Genomic DNA, 24,808 nt, shown 5'->3' with positions numbered 1-24,808 from the left:
TTACCATGGAAGTCTACACATATGGAGTCTACACACCTGTGATCGCTCACAGGGAATCAAGCCATATGGACACCTAGGCCAGTACAGGGGCTGACCGGAGACCCGGGCAAGCTAACACCAATACTGGGCCTGGCATCAGACTGCTCCGCTGGGTCTAACTGCCGGGGGTGCTGGAGGATGCTCAACCAGGGTTCGCCGTCCAGGGAACTTGACTGGGACAGAAAGGTGCTCGCATCCCCGTGTGCGGGGGAATGGCGCAGCAAGCGTGACACCGGCCGGTCCTTCCTACCAATTACCTATTACCCAACACACGGGAAGAAACTGGCTCAATGCAGAGACTGTAAAATCTTGTGAAGGTGTTCGGTATCGCCCAGCGAGCAGCTCTACAGATGTCTGCCAGAGAGGCAGTGCATAGGAGGAGGCAAAACTCCGTGTGGACCTAGGGGGAACGGCTTGCCCTGGGACTGGTACGCCAAGGCAATGGCATCCACTAACCAGTGGGCCAACCTCTGCTCGGAGACAGCCTTCCCCTTCTGCTGACCTCTGTAGCAGACAAAGAGCTGCTCGAAGCTTCTAAAGCCGGGTGCTCTCACGGGACACAACAACGCTAGGGCTGGATCTGCCTCCTCCGAGGGCAGTACTTGCAGGTTCACCACTTGATCACGAAAAGGCGTGGTGGGAACCTTGGGCATGTATCCAGGCCGGGGTCTCAGGACAACGTGAAACTAGGCCGGCCCGAACACAAGGCACTCTTCGCTCACCGAAAATGCTTGGAGGTCCGCAACCCTCTTGATGGAAGTGAGCGTGGTCAGGAGCGCTGTCTTAGCAGACAGAAATTTAAGCTCAACTGAATCCAGCAGCTCAAAGGGATCCTTCTGAATGCCAGCCAGGAAGGTAGAGAGATCCCAGGAGGGCACCAAGGGTGGCCTAGGAGGATTTAACCTTCTGGCACCCCTCAGGAACCTGACGATGAGATTGTGCTTTCCCAGGGATCGGCCGTCCACTGCATCGTGATGTGCTGCGATCGCAGCCACATACACTTTCAAGGTGGAGGGTGACAGCCTACGCTCCAATCTTTCTTGCAGGAAAGAAAGCACTACTCCAATCGTGCATCTTCGGGGGTCTTCTCGGCGAGAAGAACACCAGTTCATGAACAGACTCCACTTTAGTGCATAAGCTTGCCTCGTAGAGGGAGCTCTAGCCTGAGTGATGGTGTCTACCACTGCCGGTGGCAGAACACTCAAGTCTGCTGCATCCTGTCCAGGAGCCACACATAAGATCTGGGCGCAGGCGAAAGGAATTCCTTCCTCAGGGGGAAATGCCAGAGAGGCGCTGTTGCGAGGAGCGTGAGTTCCGGAAACCAGGTCCGGGTGGGCCAGTATGGCGCAACCAGCAGGACTTGTGCCTCGTCCTCCCTGACCTTGCACAGCGTCTGTGCAAGCAGGCTCCCAGGGGGAATCACATACTTGCATAGAGCCCAAGGCCAGCTTTGTGCCAGTGCATATGTGCCGAGGGGGGCCTCGGTCAGGGAATAATACAGCTGGCAGTGGGAGGACTCCTGGGAAGCAAACAGGTCTACCTGGGCTTCCCCGAATCGACTCCAAATCAGCTGGACCGTCTGGGGGTGGATTCGCCATTCTGAGGGGAACTACTCTGGGCATGCGCACTGGGCATGCGCACATCAATACAGCGAAATTTATGTCACCCTGTACAACAATAATTTTTTTCATTCTTGTAAGGGGTAGGTTGAGGGTTGGGGTAGGTGTAATCATTAATAAAACACAATCTAATAGGTATGAAATTAATTTCATTGTTCATTTCTGGTTGGAGCTGTATTCCTTCTAGCCACAACCGGAAAGCAAGCAGTGGACCCCTGACCCCCCCGCCCCCCGCAATTTACACCCCTGAACACACGTGCTCCTAACTCATGTACAAACAGTTTCCTGAAGACAAGAAAGTGGATGATGTATTTCACAGGTGCCCTTTTATACTCTTGGCTGCACCAGTTTTATACGTTTATACCTTTTATACGTCATAGGCTGCCGCCTGCCAATGTTGTAATTTTCTGTATATGTCGTTTAAAACATGATAAAATAATAAATAAATAAATAAAATAAAAAATGTTCATTGTCGTGTTTAGACTCATGCTTCAGACATCAGTCATGCCGAAGGCATTACCCATAGCGCCCTAGGGGACGCAGCGCGAGTTCCCTTTCAAAAGGGAACAATACAATTTGTATAAAATTTTTAAAAATGTGACTATTATTCATTGTAACATCTAATAGTTGACTCTAAAGAAAATATGGTAAAAAGTTACAATAAGGTTCCATTTGTTAACATTCGTTAACATGAACTAACAATGAAAATCATTCTAAAGCATTTACTATTTATTAACTAAAATTATGCAATGCAGCTGTGTATAGTATTTCACCTGTTCTGCTTTGTTTCCTCTGATGAGGTTGTCGGCCCGCTGCTCCTGGTTAGCAGCTATGAAATCTGGGATGTAGACAGAGGGTCTGGGTTTGAGCTGGTTCATGTGTGGCCGGAGCTTCTCCTGCAGACTCCAGTCCAGAACTTGAGCGCGCTCCATGGCTCTGCCGAGGTCCAGAGACGAGATATCCCAGCCTGTGTAGACGCAGGACACAGAGTTACCAATCACTGCACAACGACAAACAGAAACATCAGATCCACGAGAGCCTAATGTATTTACCATCAAAAATTACGTCATTGGGATGCACCATCGGCAGCAGATCTCTGAAGGGAACGTAAACCTCTCCATCCGGACCGGATCCCAGACACACCGTAGATGACTCCAGCAACGAGCCGTAGTAATTTGCTTTCTGAATGGAGGACATTACAAGCTGATTCCCAGCTGACAGGAAGCATTCTCAGAACGTTCTGGCAAGGTTCTCTGGACGTTATGAACAAACGTTCTTCCAATGATGTTAATAAGATGTTTATGCAATGTTATCTGGTCTTTAACAATGTTCTCAAAATGTTATCTCAAAAACGTTATTTATACAGTTCATGCTGGGGGTTTTTTTTTGGGGGGGGGGGGGGTTGTTTTGTTTTTTTACATTTTAGTTGGATGTTCATCTGTTTTTTTTAATGTCACTATTTGTTTCAGAACCTTCAGAGAACGTTTAAAAGTAACATTCCCATAATGATTCCAAAATAGTAAAATGGAACCTTCCCTTAACGTACATATAACCAAGACGTTTTTAAGACATAAAAAAACTAAACAATTTGAAATAACAGAACATTCAGAAATAATGTTTTCAATACTTAATGGGAACATTTTTAGAACATATTTCTGTTAGCTGGGTTATTTGGCTAAAAATGATGATTCTTTAGGGCAATGGTTTTCATCGGTTGTGTGAAAATGAAAAAAGAGAGCCAATTTTCCTATAATCATGCAAAATAAATATGCTAATTAAATTTTTTTGTACATTTTTACTGTTATTTTTTATTTATTTGCCTATAATAATGATAATAATAATTATAGCTGTAAGTAGCAATTAAGGGTCCAAGAAGCAGAAGCAAGCAAGCAAGCATCAGATAAACTGAAGTAATGATTAACTGAAGCCATTTTAAGGTAGTTTTAGTCAAAATGGCTGAAAAATCATAAATACAACCACTAGTAATATAATTTAATGGCTTATCACTTTTGACCAATAGGTGGCACTTATCAGTCGATGTGGTTTGTTCTGTGTGAGCTGATAATGGCACACACAAACTTTTTGAGTACTGTCAGGACATGGTACAGAAGACACATACCGAGTTTCGTAACGATACGCCAATACGTTCGTAAAATATAGCATTTTATGACAAAATTCTAAATGGTCGACACCCAAAATGGCTGACATGGGAAAATTCGGTATGGTTCAACTCGGTATGCTGCACCAAATCTAAAGAGATCACAAAGAGTTTTGTCATTTTTGGTCAAACCATTCAGAAGTTATAAGCAAAAAGAGCCATTTTTCATATCTCCTGACCACTAGGTGGCACTGCACTGACACAGTGCAGGTAGCCTCACATCATGGTTGTTATAACACACACCAAGTTTGATCTCAATACGTTAAACCGTTGCGGAGATATAGCCTCATCGATTTTTGCATGCTCTTCATCAAATTCGTTCGTGCATTATTCGAGAACGGTTTGACTACTCAGCTTTATTTCCAAAACTTTTAGCTAGCATGCTCTGAAGATGATCTGAGCCAATTTGACTGAAAATCAGCATTATTATTAAATCTTATTATTAATAAATTAAAAATTATTATTAAATATAATTATCAGTATTATTAAAAATTGTAAAAAACTTGACCTTACAAATTTTACATTTTGGATACCATGAACCAAGGATTCAGAGGAAAAAAATATTTTGCTTCTAGACCTTACGGTTCAAAAGTTTTTAGCATAAAAATTAGTGAAATTGTGGACAAGTGGTGGCGCTAGAGAGTTTAAGTTAGAGACTCCAAACTTGCAATGGTTAATATTGAGACTGTCTGTATGCCATATTTTATAACTTTCCCGCAAGTGGTTCTATGGGCTGCCGTAGACTCAAGAGGGGAAGAAGAAGGAGAAGAAGAAGAAGAATTCGCACCTTCAGTGCTTAGCCCCTAATAAAATACAGCGTTTTCTTTACTCAAAAAGGGGGGAAAAAACATGAAGATAGTCTTGATCTGGTAGTCCTCCACTTATTCATAACTGTAACAAAGGGAGGCGTGACAACAAAGTGGAGATCCACGTGCAGGCTTCATTCTATAGAGCGTAGTCAGAACAGGCAGGGTCAAACACCAGCAAACAAACACATCCAGGGCAAAGGCAAAAAAGGAATCCACAAGTCAGGCAATGGTCAGGGCAGGCAGCAAACAATCATAAACAAGGAAACAGTCCAGAGATCAAAACACGAAGGCAAGGAAACAGGGAAACTAGAAACATGCAAGAGCTAATCAACATTCACCAGCAAAGAGAGAGAGAGAGAGAGTGTGTGTGTGTGTGTGTGTGTGTGTGCTATTCTTATAGTCCTACTAATATGAGGCAGCTGTGAACTGGTAATAAGTGCTGATGAGTCCGGGTAAAGGATTATGGGGAATGGAGTCCTGAGTGAGTGGCAAGGTACAGGATGGAGTGCCCTCTAGAGGAGCTCATGGGCACTCCAGCTGGTGATCGTGACAGAGTCCCCACCCTAAGGAGTGGCTTCCAGATGCTCCTTAACAGACCAGAGTCCTGGAGGGAGGTGGAGTGGAGGCGGAACAGGGGGAGGGATGGAGGGCCAGGTCCATGAGAAAGGGGAGGAACAGGAGAGTGAGGCACAGCCGGTGGAACAGGAAGACAAGGTGGGGCAGGGAGCCAGGGCGGAGCCGGCAGAGCAGGGAGTATCAAGGCACAGATCTGGGAAAGGGTACAGACATTTTTTTTGCAGCATTTTTGCAGCATTTTTGCAGCATTTTGCACCAATGAGCACAGTGCTCTCCATCATCCGTAAATGGAAGAAGTTTGGAACCACCAGGACTCCACCTAGAGTGGGCCACCCGGCCAAACTGAGTGATCAAGGGAGAAGGGCCTTAGTCAGGGATGTGACCAAGAACCCGCTGTACGTGTTTCTCTGTGGAGAGAGGAGAACCTTCCAGAAGAACAACCATCTCGGCAGCACTCCAACAATCAGTCCTGTATGGTAGAGTGGCCAGATGAAAGCCACTCCTCAGTAAAAGGCACAAGACAGCCTGCCTGGAGTTTGCCAAAAGGCACCTGAAGGACTCAGACCATGAGAAACAAAATTCAAAATGAAACAAAGATTGAACTCATGTCTGTAGGAAACCAGGCACCGCTTATCACCTGGCCAATACCATTCCTACAGTGAAGCATGGTGGTGGCAGCATCATGCTGTGGGGAAGATTTTCAGCGAAAGGAACTGGGAAACTGGTCAGGACTGAGGGAAAGATAAATTTGGCATTGTACAGAGACATCCTTGATGAAAACCTGCTCCAGAGGGCTCTGGACCTCAGACTGGGCCGAAGGTTCATCTTCCAACAGGACAACGACCTTAAGCACACAGCCAAGATAATAAAGGAGTGGCTACGGGACAACTCTGTGAATGTCCTTGAGTGGCCCAGCCAGAGCCCAGGCTTGAACCCGATTGAACATCTCTGGAGAGACCTGAAAATGGCTGTCCACTGACGCTCCACATCCAACCTGATGGAGCTTGAGAGGTCCTCCAAAGAAGAATGGGAGAAACTGCCCAAAAATAGATGTGCCAAGCTTGTAGCGTCATACTCGAAAAGACTTGAGGCTGTAATTGGTGCAAAGGGTGCTTCAACAAAGTATTGAGCCAAAGGCTGTGAATACTTATGTACATGTGAGTTTTTGTTTTTTATTTTTAATAAATTTGCAAAGATTTCAAACTTCTTTCACATTGTCATTATGGGGTATTGTTTGTAGAATTTTGAGTAAAATAATTAATTTAATCCATTTTGGAATAAGTCTGTGACAACAAAATGTAGAAAAAGTGAAGCCATTTATGCTGCGGCACCCGGGGAGCAGCTGGGGGTTCGGTGTCTTGCTCAAAGGCACCTCAGTCGTGGTATTGAGAGTGGAGAGAGAGCTGGACATTCACTCCCACCACCTACAATCCCTGCCGGCCCGAGACTCGAACCCACAACCTTTAGATTACGAGTCTGACTCTCTAACCATTAGGCCACGACTTCCCCAAGATAAGTAAATAAGTGGTTAATAAATAAAAGTAAATCCCCTAGTTAAGTAAATAAGTGTTATTTATTAGTTAAGTATTAGTAAATAGCCAAATTTATAAAGCAATGTTCCAACATTAATAGTCATTAGTAAGCAGTTCATAAATACAGCTATAAATGTTTTGTTCTTGAGCATATCTATAATATTAAATAATTGTATTTTCATACTTTATTAATGATCAATTTATCATTTCTAAATTATTATGTTATTTACAAACCAGTCATTTATGAGTTGTCAGTGGTTCATAAGATCATTTAGGAAGTGTAAGTAAATGATTAATAAACTATTTAAATGTACATTTATAAATCTTATTTAGACACATGATAATAGTTGCTCGGTGTGTTAATAAATGCTTTATTAACACATATTCCTGCTGTAATTCATGATTAAGTCAGGTAGTTATAAAACATTTAGTAGTTTATTTGTGTGAGCTCATCTAAAGTGAGGACTATTTATACCTTATAAAGCATCAGGAGATTTAAAGGCTCAGTTATCTTCCAAACAGAAAAGTTAAACACAACACAGAGGGATACAAAACACAGAAATATTTTTTCAAGATGCAAAAAATGAAACTGTACAACTGTACACTTGATAAAAAAAAACAAAAATAAACGTCTGCAATTTAATAGAAAAAATAAATAAATAAATATAAATTCAAGTGTACAGTTGTACCGTTTCATTTTTTGCATCTTGTGTTGTGTTTGTTTATTTTTTTCTGTTAGGAAGATAACTGAGCCTTTTAATCTCCTTTGTAATAGATATGCTTATAAATAAAGAACAAGGCATTTATAGCTGTATTTATAAACTGCTTACTAATGACTATTTAATGTTAGGATAATGCTTTATAAAGGATGAACTGACTATTTACTAATGCACACTTTAAACCATCGATAATAACGATGTGACCTAAAGTGGATTTTGATTCTATAATAGGCAGGCATGTACTCTTTGTATGTTTTATAATGGATTGAATACAACACCTGTTTATTATTTGTCATAAACATCATTTTTAACATTAACATTCATAACATTGACACACTTAGCTAAAATCTAAGCCTCTGTACCTTCAGGCCGGTCTTGGTTTTCCAGGTCAGACCCAGTTTATTGGCCAGGACTGCAGCTGTGACCGTGGTGCCGTTATTTCCACCCCATCCCACCAGCATCACACCCAGCCTGGGCACCTTCCTCTCGGTGCGGAAGGTGAACTCGGTGTTGGAGGGCGTCACCTTATTAACATAAAACATGCAAAACACTTGTTTACCAGTAGCAATGCAACTTTCTGATTCAGACTCTGAAATATAAAGTTGCATTGCCTTCAGCATTGCACAAAGCAGAAATGCATGAGTTTAAAGGGTTGAGAGACTCACAGTGAACGCGTCTCCATCTCTGCGCACAGAGGCAGTGTGGTAACAGTAACGCGACTCGATGTGTTTCTCAGTGTATTTCACATCGGCGCTGTTGATACGAACTTTCACAGGCATGATAAACAACCTGCAACAATGCATTTTAAGTCAAAAATACCGATGCAACATGCGTCTGTGTAACATGCAGTAGAGACAGCCTATTGTACTAAAGTTGCATTTAATATATTACTGAATAATTTATAATATTATAATCTAACAGGCTATAAATAGTCTTCAGCACTAGACATACCTTTAATGATATTCTCCGAGCAGAAGGAAAATGTAGGGTTATGCAAGGCTTTAGTTTTAAGATTTAATATTAAAAGACTTAAAGTAATCTCTACTAGTTCCGTGTTGTCGTAGGTTGTCGGTCACCTTCCGCGTCTCCGGTTCCGTCTGCCGGTCAGTCGTGCGCCGCTCTCACTTTATCCTGCAGAGGCGGAGTTACCGAAACCTCCTGTATTTTTCCACTCGTGAATGAAAATGCGACGATGGATGCTTCTGGAGTCTGCGTAACAAAAGCCGAACGATTCCGCGCGTGCGTCAATGGATATCAATCTGCGCAGCGTTTTCCTAAAGCATCGTAAACCATTGAAACCAATGCAGCTACGATCCACTTAAGGTTGCGATGCTTTTCGGAAACACAGCCCAGGACTGTAATGCACATATATGAAATATTGCATTTGACGCAACTAGAAATGCAGCTGCTTGATTAAACTACATTGTGTGAATTTAACCCCGTCACATGCAATAAATAAATAAATAAATACATACATATTTTTCATATAGCTATTTTAATAATATTTAATATATTTTATTCATTCGTTTATAATATTCGCAGCATTTGTCAAACTCGTCAGAAGTGCAGAATTCCAATGCATTGTTCAAAATAAATAGCCTACGTTTTAATATATTTTATATTTAAGCTTATTCGATATTTTATATATATTTTGTATAGCAAAGCAAAATATTAGTAGACATTAATATTGAGAGGTATAATAATCCCTGCAAATCTGGTGAAAACATTCATTTCTCAACAGCATTTGTAACCCTGTCAGAAGTGCAAAAATTCAATGCATTATTTTTTATGTCTTTAACACAAGATATCTGGTGATCCAGCTCAATAGGAGTCGTGTGAAGGATGAGGCTTGTACAAAAAAATTTAAATGAAAAAAGTTTCCAACTCCGCTGAGTCAAAGGAGATTTGTAAGCACTTTTTTTTCTTTTCTTTTTTTTTAAATAGTGGAAAGGTACCGAGTTAGTGAAGAACAACCAGACTCTGCAGGGCATCAGAATGTTCTAGAAACTCAAGTTTCCCACACAGACACTGGAAAAATACTGATAGTGTTGAGCAGTGAACGTACTTCCGCTTCCTCTTAAGGCTGTTAGTATGTCCCTGTTTTTGTTATTAAACGTCACATCTGCTGTTTTATTAAAGTTGCATGCATTTTTTTAACTCTTTCCGCGTCACTGACGGAATTTTCCAGCTTTCCGTGTTTTATGGTGTGAGGCGCTATTACGCATCTTCTGAAAGAATGCATGGATCAAAAGGAACATGAAGCAGAAACAAACGCGATCATCAAACGCTAAACAACACATAATTTAAAACTGCCTAACGTTACCGAATGAAATGTCGAGCCAGGAAGTGGTTTAGGACTGTGAAGGTTTGGGTATGCTGAGAGAAGCGATCTATTCCATCTGCATCAAAAACAAAACGCCATTTCCTCAGCTTTTTGTTCAAAATGGTGCTGCTTGTTTTATTTTTTTATAAAACCTAACGTTACCCACATTCAAGTGCTGATTTAAAAATAATAATAATAATGCAATTAAGGTAGAATAAAACGGTTGTCTGTTTTCTTTGTTGTTTTTACATCTTTGACACAATCTGTATTGTTAAAAGTGCTATATAAATAAAGGTGACTTGAAGGTGACTTGACATGTTGCATGTTCAGATATTCATAAAACAAATATTCTGGGGTCATGAAAATTTTGTGAAAATGATCAAAAATGATGGCAATAAAACAACAACAACAAACACTGGCGAAGAAAGAGTTTAGAGCTCAGATGTTATTTACTGCAAAACATTAACTTTTTTCCATAGTGACATACAACAAGCATTCAAACACTTCAAAGGGACTCTATCAAATAAAGACATGAAAGAACAAAAGTAACCTCGGTTCCCTGAGATAAGGAAATGAGGGTTATGTCAGGGTATGAGGCTTGGGAAAACTCCTGTTTACTCTGTTACTGAAGCCTGATTTGTTCATGTTTCTGTAGCTGCACAAACCAATGGCGCACGAGCCTGCCAGAAGGGTTGGAGCCGACCGCTATATAAGTCAGCTTGTAGCATGTCAGCCTTATAGCATGGCAACCTCTGCAACGCTCCTTCCCTTATCTCAGGGAACCCGAGGTTACGCAAGTAGCCGGAGCATTCCCTATGGAACAGTAGTCTCAGCCTAAGACGTCACGCCCACAGACCGCAGGCTGAACGGTTGATGCATATGGCACAAAAAAAGTGGAAACACTTCAGGAGTTTTGAAGTCGTCATCTGATTGGTTGAATTTTACAAGATTTCCGGGAGACGTGTGTCGCGTTCTTTAACGTTCCGCGTAGAAACAAATATGCCGTGACGCCAAACTCCCTCATGAAAGAAGAAAGACACCGTGTTTGCAACTGTGATGATGAACGCTTATCAAGATCAACTAAACACTAGATTTTCAAAAGTATGTGAAATATCAAAATTCGCAGCATATAACCTTTAAAATACGTCCGGGAGTTTTACACACCGGTCTGTTATTGTGGCAACATTTCCATGCCCCGAAGCGTGACGCTGTACGAAACGAACTGTGGCTGGTTGTTTGGCATGTCGGTTAAACGGCCTCATGGGTGGGCCTTGGCCAATGAAAGCTGCCATGGATTCCAGACCTTCAGCGGTCAGTCTGAAGATCTGGCTACGCAAGACTAACGCAACAGGAACTTCCATTGTGTCAGCATATGATGCTTGGGGAATGCATCCAATAGCAAGCTCAGCCCCGGAGCACTCAACACTAAGGACTACATAACATGGCCTTTTCCACTTGAAAGGGAAATAGGCAGATTCAAGCATACAGAATTCATGCCTGCATGGCAGGGACATCCAAATAATAGAATCTGGCAAAGGTAGACGGCGATGACCAGCCAGCGGCTGCACAAATCTCACCAATGGAAATCCCACTAGACCATACCCAAGAGGAGACCATCCCTCAAGTGGAGTCCATCCCTCAAGTGGAGTGGGCCCTAACTCCTATAGGGTACTGCAAGCATGTTGAGGCATAAGCCAAGGCTATAGCATCAGCAAAATAGTTTCTGCTTCATGACAGGCAGCCCTTTAGAGCCCCAGAGCACTCCACATACACTCTCAAAGCCCGCACTGGGTAGAGTGGATTGAGACCCTGCTCACCATTCGCAGAGGGGAGTGCTAGAAGGGTAATGACTTGTGCTCTGAACGGGGTTGAGAGCACTTTCAGCACATAGCCATGTCTCGGTTTGAGGATGACTCAACAGTTGTTAGGCCCAAACTCGAGACAGGAAGCGCTGATTGACAGTGCTTACAAGTCACCTACTTACAAGTCACCTACTCGCTTGACCGGTCAAAAGGAGGACGGTCTTAAGCGACATGGGCCGCAAGTCGGCCGAATGGAGTGGCTTAAAGGGAGGGCCCCTTAGGGCCCTAAGGACTAAAGGCAAGTCCCAAGACAGCACAGTGTGAGGACAAGGCAGGTTTAATTTCCGAGCTCCCCTCAAAAACTTAACGACCAGGTCATTACTCATTTATCTGGTTCCTGTGGTCTTGTCCCGATGACCATCTTGAAGACAAGGTCTTCACTGGGGATCTGTTTCTGGGGCCCATCTAAGATGTCCTGGTCTCCGCTGACATTCAGGGCTGTAGAGGTCATCTCTAGGTGCTGATCCACAATCTGGGCTGGATATGGACTGGATCTGGTGGCTTCGGAACAAGAAAGAAACAGACTAATATTAACATAGATGCCATTCTTCTTACAATATAAGTACATTGTGTGTTATGGGAGGTGTTCCCGGTTCCGGTTGATCTAATTAATGCAGCCTAACACCTAGCCTAACTGATTTGAATAGTAGAATGTGTTGTGTGTAAACCAGGTTAAAGGGATGGGTATATAATCTAGATTTAAATTAACAGAGTGTGTCTGCCTCCCGAACAGTGTTAGGTAGATTGTTCCAGAGTTTGGACGCTAAATAGGAAAAGGATCTGCCGCCCGCAGTTGATTTTGATATTCTAGGTCAAGGGTCGGCAAGTAAGTTTGGCATCATGCCAAAAAAAAAAACAATTTTGCCACTAGATGGCAGGCCAGAACATAGTCAAAGGATAATTTAAGAAATTAATTTATGAAAAATGCAACTAGAATTGCCTGTGACAGACTGTTACAGTGTCTTTTGTAACTGGCTACTCTGTGTTAAATCCTGTCAGGAGAACAGTCATTAACAAAAATCCATATTTGTGTGGCGGTGTCCGGCAGGTATGATACTTTCAGGTGTGGGTGAAGGGATGAGAGCGAGGACTCACTTGCAGGAGGAAATAGGGCTTTATTAATTATGAAATAATATCAACAAACAAAAACTATGAAAACGGACAGGACAGGACAGGACAGGACAGGACAGGACAGGACAGGACAGGACAGGACACAGGGTAACATCGAGGACGAACCGGCACAGGACTGCAAACACAAGGAGATTATAAAGGAAGCAAATGAGGAGTGTAACGAGTAAACACAGGTGGGGCAAATTAACCAATAATCAGGAAACAAGGTGGGTGGGGTCAAGACAATTGACACGAGAGCACATGGCACATTGAACCAAACAAGACAAGCCATGTGCTCAAACAAAACAAAAACACAAGCACATGGCCAGCAAAACAATCACTAACCATGTGCAAAACCGGACACGAACACGCAGCTAATGAGGAGACTCATACGTTGCATGTTCACAAAACATGACAAACATGAAAGCACGCATCCAGTGAAAAACACAAGCTGCGTGCCACACAGAACAAGAGAAAAAAGCACGCGGCCAAAACCGAACCGCGTGCCGAACAAAACACACACACAGAGGACAGAGGAGCGCATGGCACGAGCGAAGTCGAAATCTCACGCTCCCACAGCGAGACAAACCTGGAGCGTGAGTGTCCGAACCCCGACACGAAACCAGAACCGAGCCTGAACAAGACAGGAGTGCCGGGATCCGAACACCACGCCCCAACATGAAACAGAGCACGCAGACGAGAGAGCACACAGCTCGAGCACACTCTTAGCCACGCGCTCACCAGAAAACAAGACAAGGGAGTGTCAGGGCTCCGTCACAAAACCAGGAATAAACTAGACCGAAGTGACAGAACCCTGACAGAGACAGTCTAAATCCTGACTGGAAATCCTCACAGATACCTTTTTTCTCTAAGAAGGAATATAATTGTGAGGATACCGCTTTTTCTCGTATCTTTGACAGAAAAGGGAGATTCGAGATCGGTCTGTAATTAACTAGATCTTTGGGGTCAAGTTGTGTTTTTTTAATGAGAGGCTTAATAACAACCAATATGATACTCATTTCATAAATCTTATTTTCCTGTTAGTTAAATATCATATTCATAAATTTTCTAAATGCAGACTTATTTTTTTTTTAGATTCAAACTTGAAATGAAAATATATTTTGAATCTATTGCATTCTCTACAAACTTAAAAGCAATATGAACAATGGCTTTGCTAAAGGACTTGGCACTTCCTCTGGACTGAAAGACTGAATGACACTGGACTGTTGTTGTATTGTTATGATTTGACAATGATGTTATTGTTTTTTCAAGCTTTCAATAAAAAAAATAAAAAATAAAAACCTCTCATCTCCCGATAGTAAAACAATCTCTGGTAGGCAATATCCTCCTGAAACCCACCCAGCTATGGAGTTTTGGTCTCTGTAGTGGACATTATATATTAGTGAATTTCTCTGAGATTTTAAATGCCACAGTTATAAGTCTGGAAGTCCTTTAGAGCACATTCTGGGCTATTCAGAGATACCAAATGATTGGATGTTTCACATGATCACTCCCTCTCCTTGCTCTTTAAAGATGCCTGACATTAATCTAGCGATAAAGTTAATCCTAATGGAAATATGATATTTTGTAATTATCATTTAAATCTGATTAATTTTCTAATTGTTTGTCATAAATCAACATCTCAGGAAAATGTTATGGGATTTCAAATTAAAATAAGACTTCCTGTTATGAAACAAGTCATAATTTGATACATGTCTGCTGTAGAGGACGCCAGGACAGTGAGTGTGTTTATTACACATTTTGGGAGACAAAACTAATGAAATATTAGATATTATTATGAAAATCTGGCCAATTATAACTCCCATTACTACACTTCGTTTTTCAACATGCTGTCTCAACAGCACTTTAATATGCAAATTATATACAGTGTATAGATAACATTTGTAATGTTTGACATAAAAAAAAAATCCTGAAACCTAAAAATTGATTTTGAATTGTTTTTGCCTTTTCATGTCTATTCATGTCATTTTATTTTTTAGAAAAACTGAGTCCTGGTGTCCTCTAGCATAACATTAAATAATAAAATTATATTTTTCCATTTTTTTTTCTTATGCTCTAAACAATGTAATGACATGAAAAAATACTAAATTCACTAAACTTATTTTTTCTGGGTCTCAGGAGGCATGACATCATGAATTTCTTTCACTTTTTTTTTTTTTGTTTCTTATATTCTAAAGATTTCTTTATTCCATCCAGTTGGGCCTTAAAAAAAATTAAAATTTATTTTTTGTTAAATTTTTAAGAAATAGTTGTGAAATTGAATAAGGTTCATGATTTCAATTAATTAGACATACTTTCTGATTACTAACATTTAATTATCAAAACAAAATCCAGACTAAAAGCTAAATTTACCGATATAAAACCGATATTTCAGTTTATTTGTTTGTTTGAAGACATACAAATGAAAACCATCAAAATGCAACAATTCTCACTATTCAAGAATTAATTAATTTTGTTCAACAAACAAAAACGATGAGTTTCACAGTGCAAAAAATCCACATCAGGGAATGCATAGATGAATATTCATACAGAATTACAGTACTCGCTAAACAAGAACAAGTACTCAAGTGCAAATACAAAAATCAAGCAAGACTATGCATAAGAAAGCATCTGGATTTGACTTTAATCAGACTTCAGACAGTGCAATCAGAAGTAAACATCTAGCTGGTCTTGTATGCAAGTTTTTACGAGATTGTGTGTTGCAGCTTCTCATGGTCGTTAATGTCGATGTATTTGGCAGACTGATAGCTGTTGAAGCACTCGATCTTTCCGTTCATGAGGACGGGATGATGGATGCGGTTTTCATCTGAATGCATGAAGCTCCTCTTCATCTTGTGCTCCAGCTGCATGTGATTCTGCGGCGGCAGGCCGAGACACGCTCTGCAGATTCACAAACAAACACATTAAACAATAATGCACAATTTTCAGGGGAAGTTGCTAAAGGAATGTCAATTTGTTGCTAAATGACGTTGTGATGTCATGCAAAATTGTGTCTGCATCAAATCTCAGCAAAAATATATTTTATATATCTTCATTTATATTTGTTTGTAAGATGATATAAATGCTATAATAACTGTATTTTAAATACAACATTGAATTATTGAACACTTACACATTTTTTAACAATTTAAGGTTTTTTTATTAGTTTGTAAACTAGAAAAACATTCTGAACAATTATATTTTTAAGCAGTGTATTAGTAGTTACTTAGTATTCTGCACTCTAAGAAGGGTCTGTAAACATAGGGCACAATCTACTATGTTAATATGAAGGAATTTTCCATATTGATTTTTCACAGGTTTTTTTACCTGCATTTTAAATTCTGCATTGTGTTTTGTGTGTTCGGGTTACAGGGTTACAATGGATAATGCATAACGGATGTGTCTTGGAAAATTGCTAGTACCTTTTCCATTTTTCTAGGTATTTTTCTTACATTGTAGCCTACGAACTTATCAACAATCGCTAGTACAAGCTAACAAGGTTTATTATAAATTAACAATTATTCAATTATTATTAAATTGCAAATAGCAGCTAACTTAATTCACGTGATGTGTGTACTGCTAAGCATCTTTGGTTTCCTCTTTTTGTGTAATTTAGATGGAAAATGTGTGACATTTTATCGTTTGGGTCACTTAACAAAAGTTGCTAAAAGTTGCCAAATAAATTTTAAAAATAGAGTATTAAATAAAAAAAAAATTGTCTGTTAGTCTGAAAAGTTGCTGATTTTAGTAACAAAATTGTTGACGCACAGACTGGTTAGATCACATGACCATATTAGACCACAACACATTAGATCCGCACCACTGTCCATTTTTAAGCAGAAACTTATTCTCTGTTGCTTTTAAATAATGTGTATATATATGGCCTTTTTTTTCCTCTTAATTGTGTTTTTTTGGTATTTAGTTTTATCTTTGAATTGTAAAGCACCTTGGACAACGAGCATTGTAATTATATGGTGCTATATAAATAAAAATGAGGTCTGACCTCATGACGTTCTCGATGCACGCCCGCTGGCGGAAGAAGGCGTTGACCACCGGCGCTCCCTGCGGCACGAGCGGCGCTTTTAAGAGGAAGCTGAGCAGCGACAGAACGCTGTGAAAGCCCTGGAAAACCGGATCGTGCTGAGTGCAGAACGTGATTCTCTGACACAGTTCTGTCAGGATCACCAGATCCAGAATAATGGGACTGGCCAGCAGAGAGTCCTGGACACAAGCAGATGACAGATGCATACACAAATGTGACTGGTGCATTAGCCGTACGTTTTAGGAAATAATAAAACAGATTACACAGGGCCCTAAAAATGTCATTTTTTATAAACTTTTAATAAATTATTGTTAAATTGTATGAGCTTCATGATTTCAATTAACTACCCATGCTTTTTGATTAACATGTAACCTTTAATTGAACCATTAAAAGAGAATGCAGAAAAATTAAAATTGAAAAGCCCAGTGTTTAGTGATCTGTGATGATCTCACCTCACAGGTGTTGTGCAGAGCGATGGTGTTTGTTCCTCCCATCATGATCTCTGAAGTGTACTCATCCATCGCACGCTTGCTGTCGCCCACATAGGGCACATATTTAATAACCACCTGTTCAGACAAACCAGTCAGACGTTATTTATGCATTGCAGCGATCTCCTGTTAGCATTTACACATCTGAGCTGATCTACCGTACAGTTCAAAAGAGCATCTGTAGGATTTATAATGTTTTAGCCTCTTCTGCTCATGAAAGCTACATTTATTTGATCAAAAATACAGTAAAGCTTGTGAAATATTATTGCAATGTAAAATAAATGTAATTTGTATTTTCAGCATCATTACTCCAGTCTTCAGTGTCACATGATCTTCAGAAATCATAATAATATACTGATTTACTGCTCAACAAACATTTCTGATTATTATCAATGTTGAACACAGTTGTGCTGCACAATATTTTTGTGGAAACCATGATGCATTTTATGTTTCAGGATTCACAGATGAATAGAAAGTTCAAAAGAACAGCATTTATTTAATCTTTTGTCACATTAGTAATGTCTTTACTGTCACTGTTGATCAGTTTAATGCATCGTTGCTGAATAAATAGTTTTTAAATCACACCTCTGAGCAGTAGTGTATATGTAATATAGTGTCAGACTCACGCAGTGGTCAGGTTTCTCCCCGGGTCGGAACAGTACAGGGTTCGACTGCACCATGTCATCCACCACGTTACTCTTGGAGATTTCTTTAGAGCGAAACTGTTGCGGCGCCGACAGATTCAGGCCGTCGTTGTTGCCAAGATGATTATAACTCACTATAGAAGTTGGCTGAAAATTACAATTTAATTTTTTTAATAATATGCAATATAGAATATTTCACATAATATAAAATATATGATATAAATAACACAATAATAATATATAATTTATGTATTACAAAAATATAGAATATTTGATATAATAAAATAACAGAAGAAATATTTAATATTATATTGATGATTTTCCAGAATATATACCTATGGCACTTTTCATAAATATTGTACAAAATTTTAATCTAAAAAAAAATTACCAGTGAAATGAGGTGCTTAAGGTTAAAAAATGAATGATTGTCAATCAAGAGGTCAAAATAATTGTATATGCATCCAAAAAAACAACAACAACACTACAATGTGTGTAAAAAATGTATTGAATGAACAGTATAAAAATGTAATGTGATAATTTACTGAAACATATCTAATAATTTTCTTCTGAAGAAGAAAATTATGGTACAATGTTACAATAAGGTTCCATTATTTAACATTAGCAACAATAAAAATAATTCTAAAGCATTTAAATACCCTAGGTCAAGTTCATTTCAACTTTTACTAATAAATTATTAAAATCAAAAGTAGAATCTGTTAATATTATTTAATGGATTTGAGCTGAACTAACAATGAACTACTGTTAACAAAGATTAATAAATAAGTACTGTAACAAATTACAAATTAACATTTAATTTAATCCAGAAAAATTAAAACCGATAAAGTGGAACCCAGAAAAATTAAAATAGGAAAAATTATAATGCATAAAATGTAAAACATAAATTTAATTTGGGAAAAAATAAAGCAGAAATCGGGGGGGAAATAAAATGGATTTCATAGGGTCCTAAAATTAACCATTAAGACAGAATCCAGAAAAATTCAAATGGAAAATTAAAAATGGAATGTGGAAAAATTAAAATGCAAAAGAACTGGATTAGAAAAAGTAAATTGTTCTTTGTTGGCTCATTTTAGTCAATGCACTTTATTGTTAAATGTTACCTAAATTATATTTGTGCATTTACTGCTTAAATGAAATAATGGGACACTAATGCAAGTGTTAATGTTTCAGATATTTAATGTGTTTCTCTCACCTTGATTCCAGCGCTGATCAGGAAGTCCACCAGCACAGACTTGAGTTTGGTCTGTCCGGATTTGAAGTCGTCTCCACTGATGAAGACGCCGTGCTGGAGGGCCAGATCCACGGCTCCGGGGACAAACGTGTTCTGTGGCGAGCCGTTAATGTAGGCGCAGCCCTCCAGAATACTGGCCACCGCAAACATGGTGGAGGGAGACACTTCACCTCCCCTCTGAGACACAAACATCCCAGAAATCATTAATACCAGTGATTCTGACTGATTCTGATTCAGTACACATCAGTGTTTTTATCAGGCTTGCCTGAATGGTGTTGAGCAGGTTCTCTGCAGTGTCGTTGACTCCAGTAATCACGTCACAGAATCGCTCGGTGTTTGCGGTCCAGAGAACGATGACTTTATCCACGCCGCTCTTCTTTCTGAAATCACAGATATCTCTGCGGATCTGAGCCACCTAAAACAGGACACAAGAATATTTCAAACATCCAGATTTATACATTTACTCAACAAACACACAATATATATACTTATATATGTGTCCCTGCAGCACAGAAACAGTCATAAATAACACAGGTATATTTGTAGCAATAGCCAACAATACATTGTTTGGATCAAAATTATACATTTCTCTTTTATGCCAAAAATCATTAGGATATTAAGATCATGTTCCATGAAGATATTTAGTAAATTTACTACCGTAAATATATCAAAATTAATTTTTGATTAGTAATATGCATTGCTAAGAACTTAATCTGAACAACATTAAAGGATATTGTGATTTTTTTGCTCCCTCAGATTCCAGATTTTCAAATAGTTGTATCTCAGCCAAATATTGTCCAATTATATTATTTAAATACTATTTATTCAGCTTTCAGATTATGTATAAATCTCAATTTCAAATTGACCCTTATTACTGGGTTTGTGGTCCAAGGTGACATTATAAATATATATATATATATATATATATATATATATATATAGAGAGAGAGAGAGAGAGAGAGAGAGATGTTCATAAATCAAAATGTCAAACTAAATATTATATGAGTGCAGAAAAATTTGTACAATTTGTGTAAAAATGTACTGTGATAAAGTTTCACTTGTTAACATTCATTAACATGAACTAACAATGAAAAATAATTCTAAAGCATTTTTTATTTATGAACTCAAATTAATTTGAGTAATTTAGTTATACTGTACATGCAAAGTACTTTCAAATGTTGTATGCATGTATGCAACCACCCAAAAAGGAAGAGAATGCAATGCAACTTTATGAAAAAAATAAATAAATAAAAAATAAATATTGCTGGGCAATGATTAATCACAATTAATGGCATCTAAAATAAAAGATTTGTGTACATAATATTTGTGTGTACTGTATATATTTATTATGTATATATAAATACACACATGCATGTATATATTTAAGAAAAATATGTTTTGTTTATATATTAAATATGTGACCCTGGAGCACAAAACCAGTCATAAGGGTCAATATATTTAAATTGAGATGTATACATCATCTGAAGCTGAATAAATAATCTCTCCATTGATGTATGGTTTGTTATGATAGGACAATATTTGTCTGAGATACAACTATTTGAAAATCTGGAATCTGAGGGAGCAAAAAAATCTAAATATTGAGAAAATCTCCTTTAAAGTTGTTCAAATGAGGTTCTTAGCAATGCATATTATTAATAAAAAAATGAAGTTTTAATATATTTATGGTAGGAAATTTACAAAATATCTTCATGGAACATGATCTTAATATCCTAATGATATTTGTCATAAAAGAGAAATGTATAATTTTGACCCATACAATATATTGTTGGTTATTGCTACAGATATACCTGTGTTACTCATGACTGCTTTTGTGCTGCAGGGACACATGTGTATAAATATATAATATCAATTATATGAATATAAATATATAATGTAAATATTTTTAAAATATATACCGTATGTGTGTCTTTATATAGACATAAATTTAGACAGTACACACATATATTATATAAACAAAAACTTTAATATTCATGATTAATCGTTGCCCAGCACTAATAAAACAATAAAGAAAAATAAATTTGCATTGCATTCAGCAATGCACAAAACTAAAATTAATTTTAACATTTTAGTGATTTAGTTAACTAATGTGAATTCTTCTTATACAGTGTTGCTGATATATTTAATACAGTTCCTCACCTGTTCTGCTTTGTTTCCTCTGATGAGGTTGTCGGCCCGCTGCTCCTGGTTAGCAGCTATGAAATCTGGGATGTAGACAGAGGGTCTGGGTTTGAGCTGGTTCATGTGTGGCCGGAGCTTCTCCTGCAGACTCCAGTCCAGAACCTGAGCGCGCTCCATGGCTCTGCCGAGGTCCAGAGACGAGATATCCCAGCCTGCGCAGATATTACAGCTTCAGTCATTACTGCACAACCACAAACAGAGCGCCAGATCACGAGAGCCTAATATATTTACCGTCAAACACAATGTCATTGGGATGCACCATCGGCAGCAGATCTCGGAAGGGAACGTAAACCTCTCCATCCGGACCAGATCCCAGACACACCGTAGATGACTCCAGCAACGAGCCGTAGTAATTTGCTTTCTGAAAATGATGATTCAAACATTCTCAAAACGTTCTGGCAAGGTTCTCTGGACGTTATGAACAAACGTTCTTCCAGTAGCGTTAATAGAATGTTCATTTATGTATAATATCTATACGTAGCGTTAATAGAATGTTCATTCAATGTTATCTGGTCTTTAACAATGTTCTCAAAGTGTTAGCACAAAAATAATATCTATACATTGTTATTAACAGGGCAGTCGTGGCCTAATGGATAGAGAGTTGGACTTGTAACCCGAAGGTTGTGGGTTTGAGTATCAGGTCCGGCAGGGATTGTAGGTGGGGGGGTGAATAACCAACACTCTCTCCACCCTCAATACCACGACTGAGGTGAGACCCTTGAGTAAGGCACCAAACCCCCAACTGCTCCCCGGGCACCGTAGCATTGGCTGCCCACTGCTCCGGGTGTATGTTCACTACTGTGTGTGCACTTGGATGGGTTAAATCCAGAGCACAAATTCTGAGTATGGGTCACCATACTTGGCCACACACCACTTCCCTTTCCCCCCTTATGTTGCTTTTTAAACATTTTAGTTGGATGTTCATCTGTTTTTTAAATGTAACTTGTTTCAGAACATTCAGAGAACGTTCAAAAGTAACATTCCTATAATGTGTGCAAAATGATAAAAATTAAAAATGTTTGTAAAAAGACATTTTTAAGACATAAAACCTAAACGTTTTGAAATAACAGAACATTTTCATAACATAATGGTAACATTATGCAAATAACATTAGCAAAACGTTCTTAGAAAAAAAAATGTGTTTTCTGGGTTATTTCAATAGGCCTAATTTATAATGCACAATTGCAAAAGAATGGATGGTCTGAAATCAGATATATTAAAATGATAAAAAGCAGAAATGTCAGTTTATCCAGAAGTATCTTTATTTAATTCTACTAAAAATCATGCTGCTTTAAGGCAGTGTTTTTCACAGGTTGGGCAGAAGGGAAAATGTGCTAAATGAAATCTAAAACAAAGAGAGCTATTTTTATATAATCATGCAAAATAAATTAGCTTGTCACCTTTTTTGTGCATTTAAAAAATATTAAATAATACATTATTATTATATAATAGTAAATTAATATTACATAATAATATATAAATTTTATTACAAAATGTATATTAATTCTATCAAATTTGTATTATTGTGTTTCTTGCATTATATTATATGTATTAAGTGTTTTATTATTAATATTTATTATTGGTAGTAGCTATTTAGAAATGTTCATGCTTAATTTTAAGACATTTTTTGTACTGTATTTAGTGTCTACTTGATGTCTAATGTAATGCCTGTGTGTGAACTTAAAAAGCATTGATACACTTTGCTAAATTTGTACCTTCAGGCCGGTCTTGGTTTTCCAGGTCAGACCCAGTTTATTGGCCAGGACCGCAGCTGTGACCGTGGTGCCGTTATTTCCACCCCATCCCACCAGCATCACACCCAGCCTGGGCACCTTCCTCTCGGTGCGGAAGGTGAACTCGGTGTTGGAGGGCGTCACCTTATTAACATAAAACATGCAAAACACTTGTTTACCAGTAGCTGCATCATACGCAACTACCCAAAGGAGGAAGAAAATGCAATGCAACTTTCTGATTCAGACTCGGAAATATAAAGTTGTATTGCCTTCAGCATTGCACAAAGCAGAAATGCATGAGTTTAAAGGGTTGAGAGACTCACAGTGAACGCGTCTCCATCTCTGCGCACAGAGGCAGTGTGGTAACAGTAACGCGACTCGATGTGTTTCTCAGTGTATTTCACATCGGCGCTGTTGATACGAACTTTCACAGGCATGATAAACAACCTGCAACAATGACAGAGACGATGCAAACTCATTAATACCTCATTAATACCACAAGACAATTCAATAAACATTTGTGTAATATGCATTAATTAAATACAGCCTATTGCATTTAATATAAAGCCTATTATTAAATAATATACTAATAGGCTACTATAAGATACAACATAATAAAACTCTTTTTAGGACCAGACATACCTTTATGATATTCTCCGAGCAGAAGGAAATGGATGAAGGTTGCAGACTTTCAATTAAAAGACTTGAGAGGTATTTCTAACGCTAGTTACAGGTGGATCACCTTCCGCGTCTCCGGTTCCGTCTGCCGGTGCGTCGCGCGCCGCTCTCGCTTTATCCGGCAGAGGCGGAGTTACCAAAGCCTTCTCGATTTTTCCACTCGTGCACCAAAATGTGAGGATGGATGGATGCTTCTGGAGTCTGGAAGACAAAAGCTGATCCGTTCGTGCAGTGAATTGATATCAGGGAACAATCTGGACTGTAAGATACACGTATGAAACGATTCACTTGCATTTCATGGTGTACCGATGCAACAAGAAATGCAGTTTCTTGATTAGAACGCTTTGTGTAAGGTTAACCCCTTCACATGCAAAAAATAAATTAATATTTATATTCAATATATTTTATTAATGTTTAATATATTTTATTATTAATAATGAAGAAACAATTTATTTAGAATAACATTCATTTCTCAGCAATCCTTGCATCAGAAGTGATGCTAAATTTTAGCCTATTCTTCTAATATTAAGCATTTAAATATTTAATATTTTTAGATTTATTTTATGCATTTATATATTTTATTTTATTTATTTAACGGATAGTAAAAATATTATCAGATATTAAATATGAGAAGACATAATCTAAGCAAAGCTGGGGAAAACATTAAATTCTCAGCATTTCCTCGCATTAAAAGGGCACAATTTAGATGCATTGCAAACAAATAAATAAATAGAATTCATTTCTAAACAGCATTTGCAATCCTCGCATCAGAATGCATTGTTTCTAATGTCTTTATCCCATGATATCTGGTCATCCAGCCCTAGACAGGAATTGTGTGAAGGATCAGGCATGTAAACACATTTCAAAACAGATAAGAAAAATGTTGTGTCTCTGCTGAGAATCCAAGGACATTTTTCAAGCACTTTGAGACAGTGGAAATGTACTGAGTTAGTGAAGGACAATCAGACTGTTCTAGAAACTCAAGGTTCCCACAGACTGTGGAAAAATACTGATAGTGTTGAGAAAGT

At 38.6% G+C, this 24,808-nt stretch overlaps 2 protein-coding genes across 2 annotated transcripts in view; both read right to left on the bottom strand.

The window, feature by feature from the left end:
- LOC306846334 (inositol-3-phosphate synthase 1-A-like) overlaps positions 1-8,881 on the bottom strand; it is a 32,604-nt gene extending 23,723 nt beyond the window's left edge. Inside the window, exons 1-5 of the mRNA XM_079379644.1 lie at positions 8,404-8,881; positions 8,118-8,241; positions 7,815-7,976; positions 2,711-2,840; positions 2,432-2,625 (exon numbers count right to left, since the gene is read on the bottom strand). Coding sequence (XP_079235770.1) covers positions 2,432-2,625; positions 2,711-2,840; positions 7,815-7,976; positions 8,118-8,231 — 600 coding nt within the window. The 5' untranslated portion in view covers positions 8,232-8,241; positions 8,404-8,881. The remainder of the gene's footprint in view (positions 1-2,431; positions 2,626-2,710; positions 2,841-7,814; positions 7,977-8,117; positions 8,242-8,403) is intronic.
- Positions 8,882-14,934: 6,053 nt separating this feature from the next.
- Positions 14,935-23,995, bottom strand: LOC306846052 (inositol-3-phosphate synthase 1-A-like). The gene is made up of 11 exons (XM_079379133.1): positions 23,745-23,995; positions 23,426-23,549; positions 23,085-23,246; positions 21,601-21,730; positions 21,328-21,521; positions 19,436-19,585; positions 19,132-19,347; positions 17,904-18,068; positions 17,242-17,355; positions 16,751-16,968; positions 14,935-15,648 (listed from the first exon to the last, which is right to left on the bottom strand). The coding sequence occupies exons 2-11, from the start codon at positions 23,537-23,539 to the stop codon at positions 15,453-15,455; spliced, it is 1,659 nt and encodes a 552-aa protein (XP_079235259.1). The 5' UTR covers positions 23,540-23,549; positions 23,745-23,995; the 3' UTR covers positions 14,935-15,452.
- Between the last annotated feature and the right edge of the window lie 813 nt (positions 23,996-24,808).

Source organism: Barbus barbus (assembly GCF_936440315.1).
Source record: "Barbus barbus genome assembly, chromosome: 26".
Lineage (NCBI taxonomy): Eukaryota > Metazoa > Chordata > Actinopteri > Cypriniformes > Cyprinidae > Barbus > Barbus barbus.
Note: the sequence above shows the minus strand (reverse complement) of the source record. Positions and strands in the feature narration are given on the sequence as shown.

Coding starts and splice junctions, on each gene's coding strand:
- LOC306846052 (XM_079379133.1), bottom strand. CDS start 23,539: ATGCCTGTGAAAGTTCGTATCAACAGCGCCGATGTGAAATACACTGAG. Junction 21,522..21,600: donor CAATGACATTGTGTTTGACG/GTAAATATATTA, acceptor ATATCTGCGCAG/GCTGGGATATCTCGTCTCTG. Junction 19,586..21,327: donor GAGGAAACAAAGCAGAACAG/GTGAGGAACTGT, acceptor GTCCTGTTTTAG/GTGGCTCAGATCCGCAGAGA.